Below are 25,817 nucleotides of genomic sequence, written 5' to 3'. Positions count from 1 at the left end.
TTAAAGTCTACTTGTTTGTCTTCGTTTATCTGCATTGTTACAGAGTGATCAATTTTAAGTCTTATAATGCAATAGACATTGATTTTTCAGGGTTCTAGAGGTTGGGATGTGCATGACCAGAACACCAGCAGACTGTTTCTGAGGGTGGCTTTATTCTAGAAACACAGCCCTTTCACTGTCTCCTTTGCCTGGAGGAAGGAGTGAGCACTCATTTTGGGCTTCCTTCATAAGGCCACTAATTCCACCCATAGAGGCTCCCTTAGAAACCATCTCTTCACAGCTACCTCTGGACCACTATCTTGGGAGTTACAGTTTCAATATATGAATTAGAGAGCAACAGAAACATTCAAGACTACTGTAGGAGTCAGGAATTAGCGTTCCTCTTTCAACAATCAAAGCCAACCCCTTTAGATACCCTTCTTCTCAGAGTCCATTCCTTGTTTGCTCATTCATTCAGCAAAGACTTACGGCATTTTTGACAGGGTCCAGGCACTCAGTCCTCTGGCTTCCCCTTAGCCAGCTATCTCTCACACCATTCTTTTTACCACGACCCTTAGATCAGCTTCTCACCATTTTCACTGTATACCTACTTCAGATTGCTATCTTCACTTTTCACTCTTTGTTGAGTCCTCCAATGAACACAGCAGAGGACCCCCGAGCCCACTCATAACTCTCCTGAGTGGGCAGGGAGAAGGGACGACTATGGAAGCCAAGAGCTGGTTTGATCCATAACTGCTCTTCCAGATTTGGAGGCATCCTCTCCTCTCCCATTTTCAAACATTTTCGTTGAGTGACGAGCAATGACCAAACCCCCAACATTGGCAAGCAGGGACCAAAGCATACTATGCTTTACTCTACATACTATGCAACCGGGAACTTTTTACATAGACTTGTATACTGCAGAGAGTACATTAAAGATGATCATTTGAAGAATACTGATTTTTATGAGTTTGTGAATCATAACAGAGAATACCATTTTAAGTATTTTCTCATAAAAATAATCCCCTATATATTACTATTTAGCTAAAATATAAATATGCTTTTGAAAATTCTGCTTTTTTGAACATAAGTGTTTGGGAAGGTAAATAGATATCACAGTCCTTTTCTTTTTAATTACTTATTTGTATGTCTTATCAAATACTATCTACCTCTCTTCAACACACTTTGCAAGATTTATTTTAAGGAAATAAACCAATTCACATAATCTCTTTATTATGAAAATTTGGGGAGACTTTCCTTTCTAATATTGTTTTTGGTGACACAGAGCAAACACGTCTGTTGTTTTGCCTTCTCGGCCCAACTCACCTGTCAAACAGCTCTCCTCCCGTGACGAGCTCAAGGACCAGACTGATTTCCGTGGGGGTTTCAAATATTTCCTTAAGTTTTATCTGAGGGAAAGATGTACATTAAGAATGAACATCAACAACTGCTCTTCCCCATCTTCTTGGAAACTGTCTAAAATTATGGACAAAGCAATAGCTTGCTCTACCAGTGTGCTGGCTCAGGTCAGTGAAAGTCCCCGTTCCAGCATTAGGCAAATGCTGCTTAGGTTCCTCTCCTTCTCAGTTGCCGGCTTTGCCAGCTACCTTGATTTGTTTTCAAAAGCCCCATTAAATTTTGACATTTTTTTTTCATTTTAAATTAACTCCTTTAAAAATTTACTCCAATGTTGCAATGCATGTTTTTTTTTTTTTTTGTTTTGTTTTGTTTTTTGTTTTCTAGAATCAAAAACAAGGCTTAACTTTACAAAACTGTTTGAAAGCATCACGGATGCTAGATATGAGCAGTGCTTTCTCTTGGAGACAACAGATTTGGACTTAGGGTGTGAGGTGGGACAGGCTGGGTAAGGTGTGTGTGTAAACACGCTCTTCAGCGGTTAGAGTCACTTGTCTGTGATGGGTCCTTGGAAAGAGTGATGGCAGAGATTTGATTGGCTACAGCAGGGTTCCAGTGCATTCAGATAATCTAACCAAATGTGGGCATTTCTCCAGACATCGGGAAATCTGGAAGCCAGCACCGATTTGCATGTGATGAATGCGGCATACTCACTTCCTTAGAAAGAAGAGGCGTAGATAACATGGAAGTGACGATTGACTATGGCACACCTGAGAACTGCCCACTCAAAGCATTCTCATGCTTCACTGCATACTGAACTCTGGTGCCTGGTCCAACACCATGGATGACAATGGCCTAAGTCACTTGGGACAACCCTGTTCTCTGATCTGTGAGCCATCATTTAGTTGGGGAGCGTCTGTAGTTAGCTCTAGGTGGCAACGTCACAGAGCATTCTGCTACAGTAGCTTCTGAGAACCTTTTCTCTTCTGACTCTCTGCTGATGAGGCCCTTCCAATTTCTCCCTTAAATATCAACCTAGGGGTTTATAAAAATGTGGGGCTGTCATTATGGGGCCATGAAGACAAAGGACAGAGTGAGAGGTCAACGCACCAAGGAAAACGGCAGACACAGGGATGTGTGAAGCCTGGGTCCTCGGTCACCACCTACAGTCCCCCTTCTTATTTATTTTAAGAAAAGTATTGCATGCACCTTTAACTCCTGTGTCAAGTTGTATGCACTTTGCTTTGAGCATTGCAGGTCATCACCCCAGGCACAACTTTATGCTCATACAAATAGGTTAAAATAAAATAGGTAGATGGCTTAATTTGTAAAATCAAGTTGCTGCTGCAAAAATGATTTTGTTCTTTTTCACTTCATTGATTCCAAAAAGCTTTTCACTAGGCCTTTTTCTCAGAGGCATCGCCTGGACACAGACTACTGCAGAGTGTCTGGAAACTGTTTAGTCTCCCCATTCAGGTACATCAGTGTTTGCATCTTTGAATTATTTCCAAAGCAGACACTCTCTCAAAGGCTGAAATGACTTTGGAAAGCAATGCCTTTTCTTTCACGGGCCTTATGTGCAATGGCATATTAAAGAGATAGGCAAACAAAAGAGGGAGAAAGCCAGGGTTTCATTAGAGCAAAATAAGATTCTCCAATTTTTCTCCTTTTATGCATGAAAAGAGGCATGGTATGTATTATTAGTCCATCTATTCTGAAACTGATTGTATGTGGTGAGAGGTAAGGCTTGAGCTGGGCCATATTGCCCAACAGCAAGGAAAACCCCTCCTCCCCATCAGCGCAGTGGAGGAAGATCATCCCATTCTACAGCTTTAGAAACGACTTGAAACAGTAAGCTAAAAGCCACTTACGATGTTTGGGTGTGAGAGGCGCAGAAGGACTCCTATCTCAGTTCTTACAATCTTTTTGTCCACCTAGAAGGTTAAAAAAAAGTCATAAACAGAAAAGGACTCCAACATAGAAAAATTATGACTATGCTAGAGATGAGACACATTATTAGCCAACTGGCTAAATAAAATGACTGGAAGGGTATGCTCTCTCTCTGTCTCTGTTTGTTTGTCTCTTCTTTCTGTGTGTCTCTGTCTGTCTGCCTCTCTCTATTTACACACACACAAACACACACACACACACACACACACACACACACACACACACACACACACACGTTTCATTATGCACCTCAGGGTGGTCTGGATCTCTTGATCCTTCATCCTCCCTGGGGTTGAAGGTGCATGCCATCACACCTGATGCTGGGCTCTTTTCTGATCTCCTTCCCTTTCTTTTCAGCTGGGTGCCCTACCTCTCTGCTTCAGAGACCAAGATGAGATACAGTAACTAATGGAGCACACAATCTACAATGGTTTTGTATGTTATCTGCCCCCTTTCCTATCAAAAGTCATCATGACCACCATTACCACTCGCACAAGTTAATCTCAACCTGTCCCTACACATTTTACTTTCATTGACAGAAGTCTCCCCCAACCTCATAGAACTGTCAGTTGCTTCAGCGACCTTCTTCACATAGAGGTGCCTGTAGTTGTAACCGGCTTGTTGAATAAGAAACACAGAACCAATTGCAGAGTTAAAAACCACAAGGTCAGAGCAAGAGCAGAAAACCTTACCCTTCACTGCTTCTGCTGTCCTTCCTCTCCACAAGAGAGCTACCTCTCTGTGTCCTATCTTTTTTATAGATTTTCTGTTCTGTTTTCTCATTGGTTGTAAACCCAGCCACATGACCTCCTCATCACTGCCTGTTTGTACAGACCTCCAAGTCTTCTATGGTTGGTATCGAGATTAAAGCCGTGTGTCTGCCATGCTGGCTGTGTCCTTGAACACACCGAGATCTACCTAGCTCTGCCTCCCAAGTGCTGGGATTAAAGGTGTGCACCACTACCGCCCAGCTTCTGCTCTGGCTTGCTCTGACCTCAAGGCAACTTTATTAACATACAAATAAAATCACATTTCAATACAAATAAAATATCACTATAGGTGCCCCATAATTCAGCCTAGCCCACATGTACTGTCTTGTGAAGGAGTGAAGGAATCAAGGGTTTCTGCCAGAACCAAGTCATCCCAAATTTCCTCTCCAGAAATTGTGCTCAAATAACCAAGAGAATTCCCTTTGTATATGAAATTATGAGAGCAAACAAGAGCAGACTCCACAGCTGCCATGTCCAATTGTTATACTGTATGTCGCCATAGAGAAAAAAATGCCTGAGATATGAGAACTGCCGATATCACTTAGTTCCTGTATTGTTAAGTATGGATTCATTTAGTCTTTGAGCCTTATAACCATATGAGCCACTCAATTTTCCTTCTTCTTGTAATCCAGTGTAAGTTTCCACTGGTGGTGATTAAGAGACCCTAACACAGCAATTCTCAATATATGGATTGTGACCCTCTTGGGGGTCACATTTCAGATATCCTGTATATCAGATATTATATTACAATTCGTAACCATAGCAAAATTACAGTTGTGAAGTAGCAAAGAAAATAACCATTTGGTTGTGGGTCACCATAACAAGAGGAGCTATATTACGGGGTCACAGCATTAGGAAGGTTAAGAACCATTGTACAGGTTCATCACATGACATTTTAGCGACGATGTCCATTGATTTTCTCATCTGCAAAATAAGAGATACTCCCTATCTGAATGCTCAGGATTAGTCACAACAAATGACAGTTTGAACTCTCTAAAAATCATGTAAACAGAAAATTTTAAGTGTAATCTATGGTGCATATTTACAACGCAGCCCTAGGGAGGCAGAGATAAATGGCTCTTTGGGGCTCTAGGCCAGTTAGCCAAGCCTCCTTGGTAGTTCAGGCCAGTCAAAGACTCTTTAAAAAATAAAGGTGGGTGGCAGCAGAGGCAGGACACCTTAAATCGTCCTCTTGCCTCTACACGTTCATACCCATATGTGCACATGCACCTGCACACACATGTGTATCTCATCTCCCACATCATCATCATTGTACCATTGATTTTGTGCCCATGCTACCATTTCTGTCATTTGAGATCTCAAAGATCCAGGAGGGTACACATTTTTACATGTGAGTGTGAAGAGATCTATGCTCCATTCACAGCCAAACCACGAGCAAATTCAATGTTTTCAAAACAATGGCCTCTACCTTCCAAGTCACTATTTAGAGGAAGAAAGGGTGGGCTTGGGGAGAAATCCAATTTCATGTCAGTGTGGTTAACACATTGTGACTCAAAAAAAAGAACAATGTTTATTTGATAATTTTTTTTCCTCAATGAAAATATTAACCAACCATGATGAATCCTTTGAAAACAAAGAATACTCAGAGGAATCTTACAAAATTTATACACTATTTTCTTTGGTTGCAACATATAACATGCATATAATATATCATATTTATGAATAGTTTTTCCTGGCAAAAATAATTTGTCAAACTCTAGTTCTTTGACTAAAGAGACCAGTCTCTATGTATAAACACCTTCAATTTTTATGATGAAGAAACATGTTTATAAAGAAATTTCAAAGAACTCTTCCAAAATTTAAGATCATCATGCCAATTGAAATAAGCCAACTTCACAAGAAAAACATGGTGTTTTCTTTCAGCTACAGAATCCAGATACACACACACACACACACACACACACACACACACACACACATGGGGCGGGGGCATGCTCAAATGACATGAAAGCAGAAGGGGAACTATATTTGAGACAAAGAAAGAGACCGAGGCAGTGGGAGGGAGCAAAAAAGGACAAGAAGAACTTAAGCAAAACTCAGTGATACACATAATGAAACCCACTATTTTTCACACCAATAAAAATGTAAAAATATCCCCATCTCATTAAAAAATTCACCATCAACATATAATAAAATACCAATAATTATATACTTAAAGCTTCATAAATTGTGGTTATTTATAAAATCAATTAAAACACTCCAAGTGTTTTTACATATCCATGCCAAAGAAAATTAAGCTATTATCTAGTTATTTTTGTGTTTGTATGATAAAATACTCTGACCAAAAGCAAGTTGGGGGGAAAATGCCTTATTTAAGTTATACTTCTAGGTGACAATCCATCACTAAAGGAAGTCAGGGTAAGAACTAAAGCAAAAACAGAGGAAGAAACCATAGAGGAATACTGGTTCCTTCATTGGCTCACACTCAGCTAGCTCATTTCTACAGCCCCAATTCACCTGTCTAGGTATGGTGCTGCCCACAGTGGACTGAGCCTTCCCACATCAGCCATCAGTCAAGATAATCTCTTAGAGACATAGCTACAGGCCATTCTTATTGAGGCAGTTCTTCAGTTGGAGCTCCCTGTTCTTTGGTGACTTGAATTTGTGTCAAGTTAACAACAAAAACTAACCAGAACAACCATGAACACGATGAAACAAAAATGTATTTTACTTACATGGGATGGATGGCAGCTTGCAACTCAGAATACTTACTAATGCATGTGTAACTATCCCATCCAAAAATGAAGTATCAGTTATAAATTCTGTCTAGAGAGGGATAGGGAAGATATGATCTGTCTATCTTCATAACTGACAGCTAATACAGGCAATAACATGGGAGGACAGATTCATTGTGAGCGGAGAAAAACATGCTAGCAGGAAAATAACGTAAGTGACTATGTATCACACAGATAGGCTCTAGGGCTTTCTCTGTGAAAGAATAAGAAAAGATACATTTTAATACATCCACCTAGAGTTCTGTGACTCAGAACGTTTGGAAACTACTTCAGCAGTCTGCCCCAGAGACTGAATTATAGCTGCCTTGCCCAATTTAGGCAGAGTGTGTATTGAGCAAAACTCTTCCACGAGCAAGCAACCAACACCTAGCTCAAGAGTATCTGTGCTATAGTTGAAAATTTTGGCATATGGAAAGTGAGAGATCTGTCTTCAGATAGCCAAATACAGAGGCTAGGACTCAAACATCTATATGCTAATCTCAATGAATTTTCTCATTGTTTTTCAATGCATCAATCTATACGTAAGGGATTCGTGACTCTGACAGAACCAAGCATGGGTAAGGAGCCTTCTCGTCTGCTCAGCGTTGAGAGAACTGGAATGGCAGGTTGGGGCAGGACCTGAATCTCCTGAAAACCAGATGTTGTCAGGCACTGGAGGCTCCACTGATGATTGTTTTATTACTTGTGTCCTCTCTTATTTGCTTGCCTAAAATACTGAAATGTGACTTTTTCTTTTTCCCACGTCCCAGACTAATTAATAAACCACCAATTCTTATTAATTTACAACAATTCTTGCAATCAGTAGATTTAGTACTCGAATTATGGCTGTTTGACGATAACACATAGTCTCTACAAAGTAGTAACTTACATGGCTTTTCCACAAAACTCTTGTAAATCGATACTGAAAACGGATGTGTGGCAATTGCTTCTCTGGTGAATTACTGTGACAGACTCATGCGTACCTGGAACTCTGCTTTCTTACTCTCCACCCACACTATGCCATTTTGTCCAATATTTTCATGTCCCTAGTGGCACACGTCGAGGGGAAGAAAGCAATGTGGGACAGTGAGGGCTAGCAAACATGACAGGCAGGAGTTCAAGTTTGTAAAAACCAGTCCCTAAAATACTGTGTGGGGGTTGGGGGGATCCACAGCTTGTATTATATTCTCAAAACTTCCAAAATAGGGGCTAGAGAGATGGTTCAGCAGTTAAGAGCACTGACTGCTCTTCCAGAGGTCCTGAGTTCAATTCCTAGCACCCACATGGTGGCTCACAACCATCTGTAATGAGATCTGGTTCCCTCTTCTGGCCTGTAGGAATACATGCAAACAGAACACTGTACACATAATAAATGAATAAATCTTTAAAAAAACTTCATATATATATACTATTCAAAAAAGCTCTCCATACAACCAGAGAGTCAAGGGTCTCTAAGTTTCCATGTAATGAACATTTAGCTAGGTCTTGTATGCTCAGCTCCATATTAAACAATGGAGAACCTACAAAAAACAAGCAAAATACGGTCTTTTCAGAGGAAGCTTGTGATGTAATTTGGGGATAAGATTTATCTAGACAATGTCAAGAGAAGACAATGAATGATGTGTTTTGTCTTAAAGTCTCCATCGGAGGCTAGAGAGAGGGCTGGCTTTCTATTAGGAGCCCTAGTAGAGAACCCAGGTTCAGTTCTCAGCACCTACATGGTGACTCACAGCTGTCTGTAACTCCAGCAGCAGGGGATCTAATTCCATGTTGTGACATCATGGACTCTGAGCATATATCTAAGTGCACATGCATGCAGGTAGGCAATCATAAATACACATAAGAACAAATTAAAATCCAAACCTCCATTGTTCAGTGCAAGGTAACTTTCTGGGTTGACATACTGTTATTATTTAAATACTGAGCTTACTGTAAAAGGATATTTTTCACATTGTTTGACGTTTAAAAAACATCCCATTGTTAACAATACATGAAGAACGATTCATTAAATGTATGTGGTACATGAAGACAGAGTAATGAGGGCTGCTAATGGCCAATAAGTGGTGCCGATCAGTCCAGTCGCCGGGGTACAGACAAGAGACTCAAGGAGGGTGAAAGTTCTTTAATTTAGAGGAAAACTAAGTTTCACGGAAAATTTCCATTGTGCAAAAGCTACTCCACTTGCGTATAAAATTGTTGTGAGAACACCCAGACATAGACAGATTTCTTCCAAAGAGGCTCACAGAAAAACTATGTTGCCATCTGCAGGGCACTAGCCTTGTGACCTTGGCCCTGGAGCTGTGGCTTTTAAAAGGCTGGCTGAAGTCATGCATGTAAAAGCATCGTCTACAGTGGCATGAACAAAAGTCGGCATCATCATTCTTACTCACACAGAGCTCCGTGTTCAGAATAGTTTTCAGAGAGCCCCAGTGCAGGAGCCCGGCCCGTATGCAGGAGCCCGGCCTAGCGAATGACACTAAAGCTTCCCACTTTGGTTTCTGCAGATGTTGTTGAAGAAAACCCTGATGGATGGTTATTATTTTTGAATACGGTATTACAGATAATAAGAGTCACCACAGTGAAGCAAGTTCACATCCATCGTCTCACAGCACACCACATTTGTAACATGGGCACCCGAATCCAAGCATTTATAGTTCATATATGGACAGCACAATTCTATTAGTCTACTTGTAACTTCGATAGACAGACTTGTTCTTTCTAGTTTATCTGTTAATTTTACAATAGAGATTACAATTTTTTTTACTACTTCAGGTCAGCAATAACTTCCTTACTAATGCAAACTAAATATATTTGTCATTATTTATATGGTTCTTTTAAAAAAAATTATCAGACCTAAATCTTTGATTCCTAAGTTAGGACTCACTGTTCTGATTGTACATTTAGGACTTACGTGATACACAATCCTCCCTAATGTTTTCATGTATTTCTGCTCAATGTAAAATGATTGCACATAACAGAATCCCTTAATGTTTTCATATTTTCATTTTCAACATGATATTTTCTAACGTAAAAACACATCCCGAACAAAGGTGCTAATGTGTTATCTAGCATGTATTTCATATTATGATACCTTTTAAAAATTGAGAGTTAAATTATATTTATTGTAGTAATTTTAAAAATAGGTAATATTACAAAAAAACTTTCTAGCTTGGTATTTTTTGAGTGAAAAATTTGCTTCTCTATGAAAGCAGCTTTGCAAACAGCATGCATTTTCACAGTATGCTCTGGGTCACTCTATGACAATTCAAAATTTTGTCTCAGGATCATAGAAAAGCTTTCTGATGGATAGCTGAAGTTTTCCCCTGTCTAGCTCCATATCTAAATAAGGCTTAATTTAATTTTTATGCTTAGTAAAGCAAAATAAATCAAAGAAAATTGATTGAACTCTGTGTGTCAAGAGCACGCAGTGGCAGAAAGCATTCCAGCATCACTCTGTCCCTGGCCAGCATGAGCAGAAAGACTCTAAAGAAGTAACTAGGAATCTGGGCCAGTCATTGCATTCCGAAGTTTAAAGATTTATTTTCATTCTGATTGTGTATTTGTCTGTGTGAGTGTATGCCGCATGTGTATAGATGACCGTGGTGGCCAGGAGAGGGCATCAGAACCCTTAGAGCTGAACAGACAACAGACTGTGGTAGTTGCCAGATGTCAGGGCTAGGAATCCAACTCAGGTCCTCTGAAAGAGCAGTGAGCACTCGTAATTGCTGAACCTTCTCTCCAACTCTATGAATTCTAGAAAGACTGACTGTAATAGAGTCACATTCATGCTTTCCAAAATAGGATGTTTTGTTGCTGATCAGAAAGAACTGTGCCTCCCACTCCCATATTCTCTGTCATTGCTGTGACTGCCAACATCAAACAGATAATACCTAAATGGATTTGGCACCTGGTGAACTTCTGTGGAGCCCCGCTTCAGCTCTTCTCCTTAAACTACACACAGTATTCAAAGAGAAAGCTTCACTCACTCTCATAATTGTAACAGCCAATATAAAGAGATTTTTGTTATACTTTCCATATAAAATATACCATTTGAAGTTTATGCATAAGAAAAATAAGATTTACAGCACAATTAATAAAAGAAACGTAGACAGTATCAAAACTTCATGGAACTCAAGATTTCTCAACATCAAAAGAAACTCCAAGTTCGTATTTGCTCTAGTGGTAGAAAGTTGAGTAAAAAGAAGTGTATGGGGGTTGGGGATTTAGTTCAATGGTAGAGCATAAGGCCCTGGGTTCAGTCCTCAGCTCTGGAAAAAAAAAAAAGAACTGTATGGGGGTTGGGGATTTAGTTCAATGGTAGAGTGCAAGGCCCTGGGTTCAGTCCTCAGCTCTGGGGGAAAAAAGTGTATGGGAAGTACAGTTCTTTAGTAACTCCAAAGTCCTCCAAGTTTGGTGCAGCTCACTAAATATGGGCCCTTCATTAGGATGAGCAGCAAATGTACTCCAGAGCATTAGCCAGGATGATGGCAAGAGGAGGAAGGATTTAAAGACATGCAAAGAAGAAAGGACTTAAAGGGAAAGATAAAAACCTGCTTCTGTGCTGTGCAAGGGACAGGTTGAGGCAGAGCAGTGCGGGATCTGGGAGAAATGAGGCACATGGATGCAAATCTCTGCTGGACTTGAGTCACTTCATCATGTGACAGACAACCTAGACCTGGAAGCTCCACCCTCTGAGTGAGCTGGGTGACCTTTATCAAAGGAGACAGGTGCTCTTCCTGTCTGCAGGGGCTCCATCCACTGCAGCAGCATTTCCACACAGAACTAGGACCAGAGCTGGAGAGATGGTTCAGTGTGTGAAATTCCTGCCACATAATTGCGAAGACCTAAGTCGAATCCCTAGCAGTCTTAGAAACATCAAGAATGGTACCACAGACCTGTACCTTACAACTGGGGAGGTAGAGGCAGTTGAGTCCCTGCAGCTCACTGACCAACTGTCCCAGCCAAATCCATTATCCAACCAGCTTCAGTGAGACCCAGTCTAAACTAAATGTGGAGGGCAACCCAGAAGAAATACCCAACCTTGACCTCTGGCTTCCACACATCCACACACATCTACTCACATGTATGTGCGCACACACCCACACTAAGAGACACAACAGTAGGTTTAATTATCCTTACAGAGTATGAGGCTGTATACCTTGTTTGTCTCTATTCATTCTCTGCCCTCTTTGGCTCATTTTTGGCTTGAATAATTTTCAGAGAATGATGGAAAGCACAGAATTGTGTTTCTCAGAGGCATTATGAAAACATGGAAGATGTAAATGGATACGTAAGAAATGTCTTTAATTTTTCAGAGTGATTGCCTTCTACATAGGTTCTGCTTAATTTCCTGACAGTTGGCAAGTCTCTGCTAACACCCGCACGCTTGGAAAGAGCCTTGACAAGTAGAATTTTGTTCAATTGAAACACTATCCTAGTCTACAAGGACTTGAAAACTAAGGCCTGCTGTTTGAGCATACAAAAATCAAACGTAGCACACACATAATCAAATGGAGGATTTCTTACATGATGCTAGTATCCACAATAACTGTAGAGTTCTAACGAAGAACCATTGTTTTTATTCCTCTTTCTTCTTGTCTAAACATAAATCTGGACATCTTGTGACTGCCTTGCCTTTGGCATAAATCCTAACAGTGATGTGGTTTGGTGTCAGTAGAAAACACACCACAGGTCCTGGCCCGGTCATTATCAGCATGCAGCCTTTAACTTTCCCTTGCAGTCACTTCCTGGACCCCTCTCCCTCACTCCTGCTCTGAAGATTTTTAGCATGTACGCCTCTGCCTCAGCTATTACTATCATTGTTCTTAATATCTTAGGTGACAATGCAATGTCACTCAGCATTCTGGCCTGTTTCTTATCACTTATTCATTTTCCCCCATTTCTTCCTCTGACCCTGCTTAGCAACCCACTCTCATGGTTACACCTCAAGCCGTTACCATTCATAGACCACCACAAAAACCTTGATATCCAACAGTGCACACTGATTTCTATTTCGTATCTTCCCTCTGACTTAATCTGTTAGTCTATGCACTGGACTACACATACTCTGCTCCTCTCTCATTCACTTGTAATTTCCAGACAAAATTCTTAAGCCTATTAAGCTTCAACTTTTTTTCTTTTTTTGGAGCTGAGGATCGAACCCTGGGCCTTGCACTTGCTAGGCAAGCGCTCTACCACTAAGCTAAATCCCCAATCCCTTAAGCTTCACTTTTATTCCATTTCTGTGTCTGAACTAGATCCATTGGGGAAAACATGCAACTTTGTTAACTTCCAATTTGAAATTTATGACACCAAGTTCAAGGAATCCTTGGTGAGCTCATTCTACAGTAAAAAAAAAATTATACCCTCTTTCTTCCAACCCCTGATACACCTGCTTCCCTTCCTTCTCTCTCTAATCACTGAGAAGCATAAAAATCCAAGGAAAATTGTTTTTATCAGCATCATTAACAACAACAAAACAATTTTTAATCTATTCATTCGGCAAACACTTTTTAGCACCTATTATGTGCAGGTAATATTCTGGAAATGAAGCTATATCAGTGAATAAATCAACTCCGGGGTAAAAAGAATTCTATGTCCTAGTAGAGGCAGAATATGAATAAATGAATGATAGGTCTCAAATTGTTATGTCCTATATTGGAAGGAATCAAAAGGAAGGAGACAGTAGAAGAGCTGCTGATAAGGCAACACAGACACAGACACATAGGAGCAACAGTCATGCGCTGAGTGGGGGCATGGCCAGAGGGACAGAAAAGACGCGGCCACCACCAGAAATTCACTAATAAAGGCAGAGCCATTTGTACTGAATTTACCCTCCATTTCTTCCTTTCTGTTCCAGCTTACTGATCAGCTTTGGCGGGGAAAAAGCAAATTTCCTTTTGGGTCCTTCCATGTTGAGCTTCATACTACTTGTGCTCAACCATCTGTCTCCCCAATCTTTTAGGGTGAGTGAGTTTGGAGTCACCAGGAAGGAGGTGATGGCTTAGAGGTGGGGCAGTGACATGCAATGGACATGGTGGGGATGGACATGGTGTGTATCAATGGTCAGGGAATTTGTGAGGCAGTGACATGCAATGGACATGGTGGGGATGGACATGGTGTGTATCAATGGCCAGGGAATTTGTGAGGCAGTGACATGCAATGGACATGGTGGGGATGGACATGGTGTGTATCAATGGCCAGGGAATTTGTGAGGCAGTGACATGCAATGGACATGGTGGGGATGGACAGGCGGTGGGTATAAACAGTCAGGGAACACAACATCTAATCGGCTGTTTCTGGCATACAGCCAGCTTTGCCGTGAGCAGAACAAGAAGCCAGGCTCTAAACAACCACTTCACTTTGCTCTGAAAAGTGTGACAGTCACAGTCTTCTAATTGTTCTGTTACTAGTCACTTCCTTTCCCTTTCAGACTCTAAAACTTGAGAGGGGTGTATAAAGGAGAAAATCAGGGCTTTGAATAGAGGATCAGAATAGACTTTAGGCAACGTAGGAACGTCCCTGGAAGCTTAACCGAGAAAAAAGGCATCTATGTTTTGGACAGCAAAGTCTATGGAAGAGGTGGCTTGGCTTCGGAGCAGGAGAGTTCATCCAGAGTGAATCAGCTAAAGGTCTTCCTTCTTAGATCCTTAATACAAACCTTCCTACTTGTACACACTGGGAATTTGCTTCAAAGGGGAGAGAGTCTTTTTTTCTGACAGTGAATGAAACAAGCCTAACATTCCTGGGGGAGACAGTAAGCGGAATGGAGTTTAAACAAATGATTTGGGATGATGCCAGCGTGCTATAGAAAACAGGTTTGGCTTCGCAGAGCTTGAGGAGATGAAAGGAACTGGTATGTGATGGACGAAGGCCATCAAGGGTTTATGCACTCATTCTCCTCTTATCTCTGCTGTCTCTCTCTCTTCAGAATTGAGAATGTTCAGGGGAGTAATCCTCATCTAGTTTCTCTCTTCTTTACAAGGATCTCCCCAGCTCAGCAGACCCTATCCAGTCATTTCTGATGCCATGTGTCTGCTCCCCTCCATAGAAAAACTCTAAGGTTGCCTCTGTGACCTCTCATCTGGGCTCAGCGCACTAGAACTGTTCACTCCACATGGTCATTCTGGTCTGACTTGCCCCATACTTTGAAGGCTACAGCACTTCTACAGCAATGCCCTGCTTTGACTCCTATCCTCTGTGTGGCCTCCCTCCACACAAAGTAGGTAGAATGATTTCTTAAAATGCAAGTCAGATAATGTCACTTGCTAGTTTAAATGCCTTTTTTGGTATCCCACTGTGCTTAGACTGAAAATAAACTCTAACACATACTACAGAAGTCAATCACCCACTTTGGGTGATGTTGTTTTCCTCTCTTCATAGGACATTTAACCGTGGACCATGCTTGATGGCTTCACGCTTTATCTTTCACGAGCGTTTTTCTTCATTCAACACTTGAAATCTCCTTTCCTGACCATTCCACCAAAAGTATTTCCTGGCCAGGCATGGCCGTGAGTACTTAGAATCCTACACTTGGGTGGCTGATGTAGGAGAGTCATGAGTTCAAGGTCATCCTACAATGTATTGCAAAAAAAAAGATAGCAAAACAAGATAGGCAACCACATACATGTGCACATGCCATGAACTTCAAACCTCATCATCCAATTTCTTTTTAAAACACAAAAATATACACTGTCATCTAATTATTATTTCAGTGTATATTTTCCTTTGATGGGTTATAAATTCTATGGCAACATCAATGAATCTTTCTTTTATTTATTTTTAGCATACTGGTAAATCCAGCTTTATTTACCAATGCCTGATACACAATAATTTGTTGACTAGATGAGTAAGGAATGGGAAATGGTTGACGAACATAAAAGGGTAGCTTAGACTTAGTTCAAGTGCTCGTTAGATGAGATTAGGATTAGTTAGTTCTCATCTTACCATTTTAGGTCTTAAGACATGTGTGCACTTGTGTATTCAAGCATGTGTTATTACCAATAATGGAGTGGGTAATGACTGCCCCTCAAGCCAGTGAAAAGCATTGACATTTCCTAAGGGCCCACACAGACAGTCACCTGTGGTTTCTAAATATCTGACACAGGCTATTGCAACATGCTTATCTAGGTTGGAGTTCTCCGAGGTTAAGTGAGTAACAGTCTATGAAACACAGTTGATAGATATCGGGTGGAGTCGCTGATTTTATTAGTCTGCTGCAACTGGAATTTAATCCTGCCTATTCTCCCCCCTATCATTTTATACAGGGGTTCTCAGCTGTCAGAAAGGAGAACGTGTTCCCTTCAAACACTGCACCTTGTTTTTACTTTGAGTAGTTCATGATTTGCATGACATACAACAGCAAAGGAGATTAAAAGGAGACGAAATGGTGGGACCCCCTGGGACACAAAGCCATAACAAGTATCAGTTCTCCGTGTTCCCAAAGAAGATGCCTATACCAGTATGGTCAAAAGAAACTGATATCCCATTATAAAAACAGAGTTAGTGCCAAACTTCCTAAATTCTCTTTCTTAGCTTATACTGTCAGAACGGGAAGAAGACAAACATCTATCATGGATTTTAAGTGTAAGATGCAGAAAATAAGTGAAAAAAGCTACAATTGTAATATAACTAGTCATCAGTATTTTGTTTTATATATTTCTAGCTTTTAAAGATGTCTTTTCCATATTCTCAAACCAGAAAATATGATTTGTTATTTTTCCCCTAAAAACATTACTAGTAGCCTAATATCACCAATGCCTAGTCCAAACATTATGCCTATTCCTTACCAATTGTACCAACATTTGGTACAATACCTTGTGGTAGTAACCATTCTAGCCTGTACTTAAAATTTCTTTTCATTATATCTGACAATTCCATGGCTTGGCTACTCTGAGCCCTCTCTTGGGTCACTTAATTTGTACAAGGATTACTTAAATTTCTTCATGTACAAAATGGAGATATTGATCATGACCATGCATTATGGTGTTATATGGATTGTGGCCTGTGTGGAAACTTCTTGGCCTGTGGTAGATGCTCAGGGGATGTCAGAGCCTTCACTGGGATGACATTTACAAAATTAACTTTTTCTCATGTTATGTTTAACATTTTCTAACTCTGGCAGGAGAAGCAGACAGCTTCATCAAAATCCATTCTTAGCGTCCAAGATAACGTTCCTGCCAAGCAGTGACCAGAGGGAGAGACTTGTGTGTGTTTTCACTAAATACATATTTTCCTTGACCTTTTCAGAAACTGGGATCAAAACAACATGCCTCACTTTAATTTCAAGAAATATTTAAGGCCATTTTTTATGTTTAATAATTACAATTGACCATTAGAGTCATACTTCAGTCATCTTTAAACTGAGCATCAGCTACTCCTACGTACATTCGGGTCTCATCATTTCTTCTTAGTACCTTTAGCAATTTTACTTGGTCAAGGTCATACTTTTCAAAGTGCTTTTAAAATTCTCAGGAGGGCAGAAAAATAGTGCAATTTTGCTTCCCCTTTATGTTTCTTTCAGTCAAGCAACAATGGCTCAGTTACATGATTCCGAAATCACCCACAATGAGGGCAGAAAGCCAGGGAAGCTCAGGGCTCCCTTTGATCTGCATGATTCTTAAAACTAAATCATGTTATAAAACCAAGGCATTAGTTTATTTAAAAACCTCATGTATTTGTGATCTATTAAATAATTGAAATAAAAACACTGGAGTTATTAACATTTTAAGACTCTTCAACTGGATCTTGACAATGAGTCCTCTACCAACAGTATGTTTAAATATAAAACACCTTTATGCTTGGAACAGATTGCTTTAGCATGTTGCCTGGCCTTCACTTCTTCCCCAAAAGTAAGAGCTTCTCCAAAGACCCTGATTACTGCTCTTCAGAAATGCTAAAAAAAAAATTCATTTGAAACTTAAAAAGCATAATCCTTTATAACAATCTAAGCATTTGTCCTTATACCTAGGTAAGTGTGGTCTTCAGCCTTCATCGAGTAGACTTCTCAATGCAACAGATGGAGGCCCATACAGAAAAGAAACACAACCCAAATGCAGAGTTGTGGGGCCCAGTCCCAATGGATACGTCTACAAACACTCCCACACGTAAGGATGAGGGAATGCTAAGGAAGAGGGGACAGGAAGACGGTAAGAGCCAAAAGATCAAGGAGTTTGCCGTGAGGTGGTGTCCCCTAGTGACGTCAGAAGCTACATTCACAGAGTCTCACCGACGTGACTGCCCAAAAGTTGAGCTGAACCAGGATGACATCACTGGACAGGCCAAAGTGGATGGTGGACAGCACATGAGACCTCAGCCCTTCCCCCCAAAAATGACAGGCAACCGAGGAATGCCGAGAGTGGGGGAAACAGTCTTCCCTAAGGAAAAGCACACCAAATGGTCAGCCCTAAAAACACACATCCAAGTAACATTGTACAGACTGAGGAGGCTATAGTTAGGGATATATATATACACACATACATCCAATGTCAATTTATGGAGAAGTTGGCATGAATTTGAAAGAGAGCGAGGATGGTATATGGGAAGTTTTGGAGGGAGGAGAGGGAAGAGAGAAATGTTGTAATTATATCGTAATCTAAAAAAATATTGAAGTGAGAAGTAAAGAAAATGGGCTATAAAGAGGAAAGTTTCTTCTAGATGTTGTTCCACAGCTCTCCTTTCTAGATGTGGAAGTCTGGGTCTGCCTTCCTTGCTGAGGATACACCTTAACATCAGTAGGCACCAGAGCTCCACTCTCCTGGAAGGCACCAGACCCGCCAGAAATGAGAAATGGAAGAATGGACACGTGTCAGTTCGGTCTGCAATGTGCTGTTCCATGTAATGCCATGCTTATGGCCTTAAAGCACCCCACAGCTCATCCTTCAGTCTCAAAGCTTACATGGGGGGGGGACTATGTTTATGTGCATACATTACATTAATGTCCTACCATTCCCTTCTCTTTGATACTTTCCCAGGCCGTCAAGATTAAGAGGGAACAGTAGTCGTCCGTGGTCCATGTGGCAGGCCTCTGTGTGCTGTGGGGCTTGTTTCTTCCCTGAATATTTGCTGGTATTTACTGGCTTTCCCACCCCATCATTAGTCACCAGTCATAGGCAGCTGTAAGTGCTTCTACCTGGCCAGGTTCTTCTGCAGACAGCAACTGGCAAAAGTCCTGGGATAAGGACTCTAACCCTTCCATGGAGAACACACCATGGATGAAGAACAGGGCCAAGTAGGGACAGCCTTGAGACACAGCTAAACTCTCCCTAAAAACAAAGAGATGTTTATTTTTACTTTTATTTAAGTGTCTCGGTATCCATGTTTGTACACATGCACGTATGCAGATGCCAGTGAGACCAGAAGAGGGCACTAGATGCCCTGCAGCTGGAGTTACAGGCAATTGTGAGCCATGCAACGAGGGTGCTGGGAACAAAACTCCAGTGTTCTGCAAGAGCAGCAAGTACTCTCAACCAAGGAGCCATTTCTCCAGCCCAAGCAATGATTTCAAACTAGGAAGAAAAAAAGATATCTTTGACTTTAAAAATAAATATTTGCCCCTCCAGATCCTCAGTGTTATTATGTTCAAGAATAATTTTTTATAGAAAGTAAAAGAGACTTATTTGTGTGTGTGTTGTGTTGACTGTTGTTTATATTCCCTTTTAAAAAATACATGAAAAATTTAAAAGACAAGACTAGCCATCATAGATAAGCTTTGATTTATCAATAAAAGATGCCAGTCACAGGTTATCATTGCGTCATATCTTGAAATGGATCAGACCACTCAATATAACCTGATGTCATAATGGAAAAAATTGTTCAAGAGTCCAGACTATTCTGATGTCAAAATCTGAAAGAAAAATCCTGGCAGTGACAGCTTCATATGTTGTGAGGGGAAGAAAAGGAGTTTATATATAATGATCTGTTTAGCACATTTTTAGATTTCTGGGACACAGACAATAAAAGAATGTGAACTGGATTTACCTTGTCATAGATACTTGCTTCTGAGAGGACACCTATCTACCATTAAGATAGCTAAAGGGCTAGCACCAGAACATGATGCAGCTCACATGTCTCACACTCAGCAGCTGCTTTGACTGCATTAGTTAGTAGACATCTCTGTCCACTTTGTATTACAACAGAGGAACACCTAAGACTAGACATCTATTAATTTAAAAAAAAGTTCATTCAGCTCATGATTCTTAAGGGCTTGAGGGCCAAACAGCAAGATGACAGTGTGGTGGCAAGAACCTCCAGACTGTGTCGCAAGTGAGGGGGAGATTAGGAAAGGATCTGGCTGTCTGCATACAAGATGGCCTTGGTTTAAAGCAGGCACTTCTCACGAGAACTAACTCAGTGCTGTCACACTACATTAATCTCTTTCAAGGGTGGCACCCATGACGTAATCATCTCATAAAACTTCATCTCTTCAGTGCCATTACCTCAGGGACTAGGCTTCCAGCCCATGAACCTTTGGAGAATAATCATATCTAAACTACAGTGGTGGATAATGCGTGCTGAGACTCATTAAACTAAGGTTGTAACTGAATTCAAAGAAATGGATTGCTTGTGCTCTCTACACAAATAATACCACTTGCCTTTGGTTTACAGCATGATTTAGAAGCTCTGGCAGAATTGTCTATGTCTGTGTCAGGAGGGGTTTAGTTTTCTCTATCAGCTTGGCAAGGACAACATCTAATCCCAGTTGCTCATCTGGATCAGGATCATTCCTGACTTCATTTTGGCCTTTTCTCCCTTCAGAGCCTTGATGAAACAAATTTTGGGTCTAGTTTGCATTCTCAGAAGTCTTTTCTTGTCCTGTGTGTTTCTGTGTAGTCTGGACACATCTCTAAAACTCTATTAAATGAAACACTCCCACCATGAAGAGCTCTGCACTGCCATGGGAAAGAGGCTACTGGAGCATACTTAGTAAATAAAAGTAAGTAGTTGCTGATGCCCTTCTGACTGGAATTGTGCTCCTTTACTATTAGAACTACCGGAGAGACATTCCAGAGTGTTTAATGTGAAAAATACTGAAGACAAATTCAATACTGAAAGCTATTTGGATCTTTTCCAGTTAAGATCCTCTGGCGTATGATCATTCATTTCCTCCTGTTCTGTAAATTGGTGGCTTTAGAACTCCACAACTGGAATATCTCCAGCCATCTTTCTCCTTTTTCTTCTATTGTCTGAATGGATGAAACATTGAACAATATTCAACTTTGTACCTTAAAACAGTTTGAAACTGAAGAAAAGTGAAAAACTCACGACTCACTTTTCTCTATTAATATTGAAGTCGGGGTTTTTCTAGTTCTCATTAAGATATGAATGCAAAGTGCATACTAATAGACTGTGTAGACACTATCTCTCTGAGACATCACTCTCTCCTAAATGTGGGTTTGCATCCATTTCCCTACTACCCCGTCCACCCTTTTGGCTACAAGGCATTTCCCAATCAGCTCTTTCAGACTTTTGTTCCTCTCTGTCTTTGGCTGGGAACACATTTCCTTTCTGTGTTCCAGATTCAAGATCATTTTAGCTCCAACTTCTCACTGTAAAGGTAGTAGGGGATTAAACACAGTCATTTGAAAAGATCAGATATGGCCAAATGTACTCATCTTTCCAGTATGCTTGTTTTTGAGCGATATCACGTAGACCAGTTCAATCAACTTATCCATCCCACCATCTCTCACCCTCTCCCCATGCCTCCTCAGTGATATACTTCTGGATTATGGTCTTCAAAAGTAAAGCAAAGGAGATAAAATGGAGATGAGAGCTCAGCAAGTAAGAACATGAATAGGCGAGCAGAGTTATAAAAGAAATTCAGTGTTTGGTCAAGAAAATATGCAACAAACCCCATAAATCACAGCAATGAATGTATGTTGACACTTGCAAATGGTCTCTTGGATGGTAGGGGGTATAGACAGGCCAAGATTTTAACATTCCACCCAGCCAACTTCTCTCTTCATTAGATATACACCTGTCACCAACTGAATAGAAATATCTTGGTTCCTATTTCAGGAAACCTGGCTTAATAGTCCCTACAAAAATCAATATGTTCCAACTGACAGGTGCTTGAAAAAGTTACACTTCACTAGACATGGCTTGTTATCTGCAAGCTACTTTCCTTAATGTGTTCTAAGACCTCAACTGGACCCCAAAAGTCTATTTGTGCTGCTGATTTATTCTCCTTTCCATTAATGACCGAGGTGACCTTGCCCGAACTTCCAAAGAACAGAAATGGGTGCTTCTAGCAGTATTTAACCGAAGCACATCTTTAGAATAGACTGAAGCCTCCATCTCTCATGTGCATCCTAGCAGTTAGTAAATGTGCAGTCTGTGATCCAATTTCAGGGTTCCCAATGGTTAGAGATAAAGAGGAGGAGGAGACACTGTCATTCATCTCCAGAGCTCATACCTTGGGACCACGATCTCCTGTCTTCACCCTTATACCCTCTGTGTCTATGATTTCAACAGTTTTTGATTCTATATGCCAGTGAGATCACATTCACGTTCTATGCTTGGCTGAATGAACTTGGTATAATACCTTCTGGGGTTCAAGTATGTTGTAGCAAAAGGCATGGTTTACTTCCTCTTGAAGGCTGAATGCTGTTTTACACAGTAATCAATATTTTCTTCAATGAGCCCAGGCGGTTTCTAGGACTGTTACTGGAATAACGTTGTAATGAACACAGGAGGAAGGATTACCTCCTTGGGGGTAATGATCTTATTTTGGGGGGTTTTATATCCAGAGGTGTTATCGTTGAGTCAATGCTACTTCTGTTTTTAGTTTTCTTGGAGAATCTCCATGCTGATTTCCATAATGGCTGTCACAGTTTACAATTCCTGCCAAAATGTATCAAGGTTCCCTGTTCTTCATATCCTTAATGGTACTTTCTTCTTAAATCATAGCCACCCTAATAAAGATATGGACAACTTGCTGTGACTTTGATTTAACTAGTGGGGCTGAGTAACTTCTCATGTATCTGCTGGGAACTGCATGGCACCTTTGGAAGGATATCTATTCGGGTTTTTTTTTTTTTTTCCCCATATTCAGTTACTTGTTTTATTCCTAATGAAGCTCTTGAATTTAATTTATTTTTATTTTTTTTGGTTTTTCGAGACAGGGTTTCTCTGTGTAGCTTTGCACCTTTCCTGGATCTCTCTCCCAGGCTGGGCTTGAACTCACAAAGATCTGCCTGCCTCTGCCTCCTGAGTGCTGGGATTAAAGGCGTACACCACCACCGCCCAGCACTCTTGAATTTCTTAAATAATGTGGTCATGAGTCATTTAATAGATATATGGCTTGCAAATATTTTCATTTTTAAATTATTATTTTGTACTGCAATAACTTTATATTTGTTTTTTGTAAGACATGTTCTGTGTACTACTTTGGGTGGTCTGATATCACTCTGTAGCTCACACTGGCTTCAAATGCATGCCCTTCCTGACTTAGCCTCTGAGTTCTGTAATAGGAGGTATGTGTCAACATGCTTCGCAGATTGTTTTTCTTTTTCATTGTACTATGCAGGTTGACCCTGAACACTTGGCTCAAGAGATATTCCTACCTTACTGCCTACTCCCTCCCTCCAAGTATCTGAATACAACAGCATGGCACCTGGTTGTGTGCAAAAACATTTTAGTTTGGTATAGTTCTGCTTGTTTAAACTTGCTTTGGTTATTTGTGTTACCATAACCAAATAAAATCACTTTCCAAGTCATGTCCTGGATATTTTCTTCTATGAATTTCATGGATTGATGTTCTTACATTTAAATCTTTAGTCAACTATAGTTAATATTTTTAGTATGTGAGATAATGATGTGTGTGTATGAACATGCATGGAAACACATGTGGAAGTCAGAGGACAACTTGCAGGGGTCTGTTCTCTTCTCTACTATGTTGGGTCCCAGGAACTGAATTCCAATTGTCAGACTCAGAAGTTAAGTGCCTTTATCTGCTGAGCCATCTTTCCAGAGCTAATTTCATTTCTGAATGAAGAGAAAAGGTCTTAAGACATTATTTGGTGTAGAGACCATCTTTACCCAGTCATATACTCTTGGCATCTTTATGAAATATTAACTTACCTCAAATGTGTGGATTTATTTCTAGGATATGCATCCGATTCTATTGGTCTATATGGTTTTTTATCACCATATCATGCCATTTTGATTATGATAATTTTACAGCAATTTTTCAAATAAGGTCCAGTGATGGCTTCAGCTTTGTTCATTTTATTCCATAGCTTTGGCTGTTTGAGGGTGTGTGTGTGTGTGTGTGTGTGTGTGTGTGTGTGTGTGTGGTGTGTATGTGTGCACCAACTGTTTAGATCCCATGGGTCACTTTGGATAATATGGACACTCTAGTTCTTCCAATCTACAATCATAAGGTATCTTTCCATTTATGCACATCTTCTTCAATTCCATTCACTATTGTTTTATAAATTTTATCAGTGTATAAGTCTTTCATCTCCTTTGTTAAATTTATTCTGAGTTTTTGTTTGTTTGTTTTTTGAGACAGGGTTTTTCTGTAGCTTTGGAGCCTGTTCTGGACTAGATCTGTAGACCAGGCTGGCATCGAACTCAAGGATATCCACCTCCCTCTGCCTCCCGAGTGCTGGGATTACAGGCATGAGCCACCACCCCCTCCCCAGCTTATTCTGAGTTTTTATGCCACTGTAAATGAGACTATTTCCTTGCTTTTTAGGATGGCTTACTATCTAGTGTATAGAAATACATGATTAATTTTTGTCTTTTGACTTAGTATTGAACAACTTCCTTAAATATGTTTATTAAGGTCACATGTATTTTGGTCACATTCTTGAGATTTTTCTCTGTTTCAGAGAAATTATGGAATAAGCTGAAATACTGAAATTTCATTAATAATCAGCACAGAGTACAGAGCTGCATTTAATCCAATATAATTTCTCTCATGTCTTGGCTGTGGATGACAGAAATGTCTGGGTGTGGTAAGCAGTTCACATCAACATCTCCCAAGTATACACAGACAGAAAGGGCACCAAGAGAGCCTCTGAACAGTGCTGACTGTCTAGACAGACATGGGAAACTACATGATGCCATTTGTCCTGAATAGTCACAAATTATAAAAAGTCAATACATTGGAGGTCTACCTTCCAGATTCTGTAGTAGATGAGCATTGTCTTCAGCCACCTGGACATTATTCCATGGCAGCCTGACATGCTAAAACAAAGAACAATCTGGCTAAAGAAGAATTGTATACCTTAGAGAATTGAGGTGACTACTACTATGGTTCAGAAGAAACGCAATGTTTTTAAAGACAGTTCTATTCATGAGCCTGGGACTGAGAGGAACTGGGTCATCTGCAGAAGAAGGCGGACTTCTTTCCACAGGGAAAGCAGACTAAAGTCCTCAGTCTCAAACAAGAATCATTTGCTGTGCATAAGGAGGATGATCATAGGTCAGAGTCAAACTCAAAAAGAACAAATGCAGAGCCACAGAGATGTCTAGAAAGCCATTCCTAGAGATTAGAGCTGGCCTATAAAATAGAATATTCCCTAGTCTCAGAAGAGGGAGAAGGCAATAATATATACACAGCTTCTTATATGATAGAATAAAACAAGAAATGGAGACAAGAACCAGCCTGCCCAGCTATCCATCTGCTGCAGAGCAACCCAGCTATCTGCATTTGTATGAACCACATTAAGAACAACAAACAACCATAACAAAAACTCCTTGCCCAATCATGTGGTAGATTGTGAAGAATAATAAATCCTGTGGTTTAAATCCATTAAATAGTGAATTATCTGTCATACCACATTGATAAGGCATGCATTACTGACTCATCAACCTCAGAAAACCTGAAAACAAGAAAATTGGCTTAATTTTTGTTTTAGAAAGAAATGAAATTCCTCTGGAATGTGAGCTTGAACACTGCAGTGAACAGACACAGATAAAAGTTACCCAAGGAAACAAATGAAAACTTTATTTCCAAAGGCCCTAAATATACACAAAAAAATCTAAGATATCCTTTTATTTCTTAAAATAAAATATTAAA

General features: G+C 40.3%; 1 protein-coding gene across 5 annotated transcripts in view; it reads right to left on the bottom strand.

The window, feature by feature from the left end:
- The window catches only part of Camk4 (calcium/calmodulin dependent protein kinase IV), a 229,501-nt gene that overhangs the window by 84,840 nt on the left and 118,844 nt on the right, over window positions 1-25,817 (bottom strand). For all 5 annotated transcript variants that reach the window (XM_036205167.1, XM_036205166.1, XM_036205170.1 and 2 more), the window contains 2 exons: window positions 3,207-3,269; window positions 1,306-1,388 (listed from right to left, as the gene is read on the bottom strand). In XM_036205167.1, coding sequence (XP_036061060.1) covers window positions 1,306-1,388; window positions 3,207-3,269 — 146 coding nt within the window. The remainder of the gene's footprint in view (window positions 1-1,305; window positions 1,389-3,206; window positions 3,270-25,817) is intronic.

The sequence above is a fragment of the Onychomys torridus genome, chromosome 13, assembly GCF_903995425.1.
Source record: "Onychomys torridus chromosome 13, mOncTor1.1, whole genome shotgun sequence".
Lineage (NCBI taxonomy): Eukaryota > Metazoa > Chordata > Mammalia > Rodentia > Cricetidae > Onychomys > Onychomys torridus.
The sequence above is the reverse complement of the archived record's forward strand: the minus strand, read 5'-3'. Positions and strand labels throughout refer to the sequence as shown.